Here is a 5,977-nt window from a genome sequence, read left to right as displayed (position 1 = left end):
CTATCCTGGTTTGTCCTTGTGTCTGGTGTGGTTCCCTTCACTTCTCTAACTTTCCTAGCTTTTGACAGAGCTGTTCTCTCTTGCATGCCACTTTCACTCTCTCCTCTGCCCCATTCGGTTGAACATTTCTGGCTAAGGGAATGGCAAACTGCTGTGGACGCGCTAGTCTTGGCATTTGGTCCAGTTGGCCTCTTCTGGTGTTCCTTTAGGTCTCTCCTAATACCTTGAATGACCTTGTCCGTCTTCCTTCCACAGATGCTCTTACTGTACACTTCATACAGTTATGGGGTAAACATTCATACTTCCAAAGTAGAAAGTAAAAGAAATGGTGCAGCAAATTTAAATTATTTTTACCTTTCGTGTTATAGGACTTGAGCTCTAACAGTAAACAGGATGAACCAGTGAGGAGGTAGTTATCTGTAGGGATCATTGTACATATACCCTGTTTGCTTTGCAAATTATGTTTCCTGCTGATAAGATTTCAAAGATGCAGCCCATGACTAAAGGCTAGGAGAAAACCGCAGCCTGGTCCAAGATGCACGCACACACACACACATGCACACACCCGCACTCATGCATGCACACACACACACACAACGCACTTTCCCAAATTCTTCCAGAAAGGTTGATTCACACTGTTGTTGTCATTACGGTTGTCCCTGCACAGACGTCCTGCTCCGCGGCGGAACCAGTGGTGAGCCCTCCGCGAGCTGGGGAAGGGTTTCTGTGTGACGCTGGGTTACCATGGGAGGACTTCACCGAAGAGGAAGGTTGGGGGAATAACCGTGCACTGGGTTCTGGGTTAAGGGTTATGAACTGCCTGCTTTGCAACAAAAAAAAAATCTTCACATGGATTATGTAAGGGAATCCCTCTGTATTCTGTTGTTTCTTTTTTAAATCAAGTACTGTATTTCAGAAAGCTCTGAATTTCTATTTTCAGAATTCAGGCTGCTTTGTCAATTTTCAGAATTTGAGACTTTTGCCACTGCTACCATTGAGGGCAACTAGGACGTATGTGTGTGTGGGTGGATATGAGAACTTTCAGGCTTTCTGTGGTTTTAATCTAGAAGAACCATCTTCTTTCTCTTTTTTTCTTGTTGTAACAAGAAAAGGGCAGAGTGCATTTCTATCTATTGTCCCAGTGTGTAGGAATTCCCTTTAACAACAGTTTTGTGTGCTGTAAGAAATGATTATATGATTCATATGAGCTAAATCTATTTTCAAAGTGGAACAGGAGATATTAATCATCCCCAGGACATATTAATTATTATAGAACTGTGCAATGTATTTAAAATCACCTGAAGATGGGGACATTTCTCAGAAGCGTAGTGTGAACCGCCAAAGAACATAGCACAGGAATTATAACTTTGAGCAGACATACCTCTTAATAAATTTGACTCCAGTGGTTAGGCTCTGTAGGTAACTGTAAATATTTGCGGTATGGCAGCTTTGTTGCAGAGGGGACGTTTTAGAGATCACCTTCACCTGTCTCTCTGAGGACATAGGTTGCCTTCATGTTAATTAGTAGTGGCTCATCCCCACCAGGTCATTGGCACAATCTGTACAGTAAAAGAGTGCAGGTATTCATCACTACGTTTAGGTAATGCTTATTGGTTGACGTGGCTGTTGCAGAAAATTGGAATTAAGGGATTCAATTAAATGGGTGCTTGTGAGGGTTTGAGAGGAGATGGAGTGATAAGCTAGCTTGAATGACAGAAATTCAAGTTAAAATGCTGATGTATTTGGGAGAATAGGTAGCCTTGTCTTGACTGCAGTCCAACCATTGGATTTTTGCACTCCGATATTTAACTAAGGTGTATAGTTGATGGCTTCATTCAGTCTTGTTATTTCTGTGTTGAAATAGTAACTGTACAGCTGTAAAATGTTTGGTTAAGTTGAATGGGTAATTGAATTTGGTAAATTGAATGGGTAGTTCAAATTTTGTGTAAAAGGAACATGTTTTTAATCTCTGTTGTGAAATGATCATGTGTACTGCCCTTTATAAATATTCATAAAAGCCCTAAAATGTCAATTTTAATATAAATAAATAAATACCTGCTACCCATTGCTTTACATTCACATGCATTGTTTTAGGACAACCATAAAATGACATGGATTTATCCAAATCAGTTATCATTTGCAGTCCTTTTCTTATTTTTGAACCCATGGATTTCACATTGGAAGACACTGCAACTAACAAACATGTATAAAAAAAACAATCTAGATGAAAAGGTGGAAAGTCCCATGAACAAGTTAAAGGTCACGTTAAGACGTTAATCACAAAACAGACAGAAGGTGACTTCAAAGGAAATTAGTACAAAACTGGCCCAGATCATTTCATGAGACGGCCACAATCTGGAGAGCCCTAGTATCGCAAAGGCAATCATCTGCCTAGAGACGACCAGGGGGAAATATTCACTGATTGTGGGTAGGATTAATTTCATTGATGACGGCATTTCTAAATCAAACCAACTATGTCATGGAGATGGTAATTAAAAGTCTTTGGCTGACCAAAACAGTCATAGATAGCCTTGTCAGCATTGATTTTGATTGGCTTTACAGTATACATGTTTGAACTCTCCAGACTGAACTGAAGTCACATCTGAACCCACAACACACATTTGAGGAGACATCTGTGATGTTTTTTTCCTTCATTATAACTGACTACTCTTCCTTTGTCTAACTTTACCCTCATCAATCATCTTCATCAACCCTCTCCATCTCACAACACATTCATTTCTTCACGTCGGCCTTAAACGATCTTCAAATCTCATACCACAAAGGTTCATAGTAGCTTCCCTGTCATTCCACAGCTTCCTTGTTTTCTTGCTGTTTGCTAGCCCCTGCTCTCCTCACTGTGACATCTGAAATGGACACGAAGATAAAGCATTCTGACTCCGCTCTCAGGTGCAGACCCGCTTGTCGTCAAAGAAGCGGCGAAGTGTGTACACCTGTGCGAGGGCCACGGCCAGCATGACCAGCAGGTTGGCACAGGACCAGAAGGAGACGCGCCACATGTTGTCCTCCAGCAGGTAGCGGTCGCGCGTCTCAAATGCCCGCAGCGCCGCCTGTGTCTGCCGACTGCGCTCCAGACGTTGGTGCACCACATCAATTGTGTCCTGTGGCAGAGAGAGACCAGTCCAATGACATTCATGATAAGTCCAATGACAGCAGTCCAATAACATGCATGATAAGTGATTATACATTAAATCTTTATTAAATCTATTCTATTTGTTATCTTATATATCACTGTGGCTTCTTATCCACAAATGTTTAACAAAAGATTGTATCAAAAAGAACCAAATGGTATTAAACTGAAGTGGTTTCCAACCCTGATGTCCACCAGCTTGTACTCCAGCATGCTGTCGGATTCAGGTGTGTTTTCCCAGTTGCCTTCTCCCAGGGAGTATGCAGACCCGCTCATGACCAGTCTCACTAGCACCATCTTCTCTGAGAACATGCTGAAGCTGTTGTCGAAACAGACTCTGTAGTCTCCGTCCTCAGTCGGGTCCACCCTGGCGTATTGAAAGAGCCGCTGACATGCTTACAGTGGTTAAAAAACTACTCACCCTCCTTGGTTATTTTCTCCTTTTGTTGCTTTTATGAATGGAATGTTTTTTTTACAATAATTTACAAAAAACTGTACAGCCTAATTGAGAACTCTCCATGCAGACTCTGTGCTTTAATTGTGGCCAAAGGTGCATCTACTTAATGCTGACTTGAAGGGGTGAATATTTATGCAATCATTTTGCATTAGGCCTACATATATTTTTATTAACAGTACTTTGTATCTACTTTTCCTTTGACATTAAAGATTTTTTTTGGTAAATTAATGTAAATAGGCCAAATTAAATTGACCAAGATTCCATTTATAAAAGCAATAAAACAGGAAAATATCGTACTTTTCATAGGCACCGTAGCTGAGGCTTTAAAGCCATTGCTTTAAGCAGTGACCACAACTAAAACTCACATCTGAGTCAAAAAGCAGTCAAACCTCAGAGTTATATAATCACAACAGAAAAAAATGTCTGGTGGTTCAAAACCACTTGCCTATAAGCAGCCTTTTACTGAAACAGGGGGGGGGGGGGTGCTATGGTGAGGTGAGTTAAGCAATGAGTTACCACATCTGTAAACATGTAAACACTCACGTATGGATGCCATCGGACCTCCTGAAATCAGACACCTGCCTGTACCCACTGGGGGAGAGGAGAGTGAAGCCAACATCCAGTGATGAGCCAGCTAGGACCTTGACAGGTATGAGGCAAAAAAAAGTACGCACACTTGTAAAACAATACTTTTACCTACATTTTAAAGAACTAGCCTACAAACACTAACTTCTGAAATGAATGGTGGGCTACTCTGATTACCAGGTGTTTAATACAGCCTATCTTGCACTATCAGGCCAGGTTTCATACCACAACTGTCCTACTTTCACTTTGACTTGGAAAACTTAACCAGTTCAACTGGCTTGGCCAGCGAGCTGCACAGTCAGAGCACGCGTAGGCGTAGATCTAGAATGTAGACTGAAGTGTGCAATGCCCTTAGACTTGTCAAGTGTTTTTATTTTTATTTATTTTTATCTATGTGTGCGCATTATGCTAAACCTTTAAACCCATATGTTGCCATCACACAACAGGGTAAGCCTTTTGCACCACAGTTATGTTAGAGAAAAATAGGATGTGGATTATGCATTAGGATTTCAGTCCCTCAATGAGCTTTAGGTTCAGGCAGTTAGCGTTTACAAATGACTCTTTATTACCTGCCTTATCTACACTAAGTGCACTTTGACCCTTTGTGGGAATAATACGTTCCATTTCCTTTGTTGAAGCAGGCTGATAGTGGGCTTTTACAGGTTACCTAAATATAACTTGCTAACAGGTTTGAAGTTATTTTCTTAACTGATTGCAAGACTAAACAATACAGAATAACACGTTAAATGTGGCATGAAGGTAAACTGTGACTGGTAGCCTATGTTGTCTTACCTGATATTCAACTTCCAAACTACTTTGACCAATAACTGTCTGAAAAAAGCACTCAGTTGCGCCGGCAGGTAAAACAAACGTGAACTCGACGTCTTGGTTCTTTGAAAAGGTGACCACAACGTCCGCAAAGGAGGCAAGTAGTGACACTAGTATGCCCAACCTCAAGAGAGACTCCATATTGTCCAAACCGATTGCATGTGACTGGCATTGAGCCGTTACAGCTCCAGTGATACAGGTAGGGAATTCCTGTAGGAACATCATGAAAACAGGAACCGGCGTTCGTCTTCGATAACCAATCAGAATGCCCGATGCCATTGTAGTAGGCTACCAACTGGGTGGAAGTTTATTTGCATGATATCATTTATTTTAATGGCGATGAACACTTACATTTATTTTTGGCAAAAGTCGGAAATGGCGAGTTTTAGCCTTACCATCAATTTGAAAACCCTTGAGAATTTGATTCAAGCCATGCTCAATAACTCATTGACCACGTTTAGCACTTCTATCTTTAGCATGATATTTTCATCGCGCATGGCCACTGATGATCACTAATGATGCACTTGGTGATGGTGCGAGCAGGCGCGTAGCAAGCGTGGGGGATGTGGGTGTTATAACGTACACACTTTTGCTGGAACACGATTCTATCCCCCACACTTTTTGTCAGATTAAAATGAAAGTAAAATATGGAAATAAACGCTCCTGTAAAGAGTTGGAACCGTATCTACCATAACGCACACACAAAGAGACACAAATAGGTCTGTTGATTTTATTGAACGGTCATCCAGCCAATCACATCAAGTTAGCCAGTGAAGAACCAGAGCCGCTGTGATCAAATTCAAAGTGTGCATCCTTGAAGGCTGTGCTGCTGCTGGGTCTGCATTATAACGTCTGCAGTGAGCAGATTTCAGATTTACAATATTGAAATGATAATTGTTACCGCATTATGCTAATTTAGTAAACCAAAATTCACTGTCTGACTGACAGTTTTTGTCACA

At 41.2% G+C, this 5,977-nt stretch overlaps 1 protein-coding gene across 1 annotated transcript; it reads right to left on the bottom strand.

The window, feature by feature from the left end:
* Positions 1–2,334: 2,334 nt before the first annotated feature.
* Positions 2,335–5,237, bottom strand: tmed1a (transmembrane p24 trafficking protein 1a). Its single transcript, XM_076266451.1, has 4 exons — positions 4,983–5,237; positions 4,149–4,246; positions 3,332–3,515; positions 2,335–3,119 (listed from the first exon to the last, which is right to left on the bottom strand). Exons 1-4 carry the CDS (start codon positions 5,157–5,159, stop codon positions 2,904–2,906), a joined length of 675 nt encoding a protein of 224 aa, XP_076122566.1. The 5' UTR covers positions 5,160–5,237; the 3' UTR covers positions 2,335–2,903.
* Positions 5,238–5,977: the final 740 nt, after the last annotated feature.

This window comes from Alosa pseudoharengus, unplaced genomic scaffold (assembly GCF_046254945.1).
Source record: "Alosa pseudoharengus isolate Yale_2024_CS ecotype anadromous, Long Island Sound unplaced genomic scaffold, YU_APseudo_1.1 YU_APseudo_1.1_scf_4, whole genome shotgun sequence".
NCBI lineage: Eukaryota > Metazoa > Chordata > Actinopteri > Clupeiformes > Clupeidae > Alosa > Alosa pseudoharengus.
The sequence above is the reverse complement of the archived record's forward strand: the minus strand, read 5'-3'. Positions and strand labels throughout refer to the sequence as shown.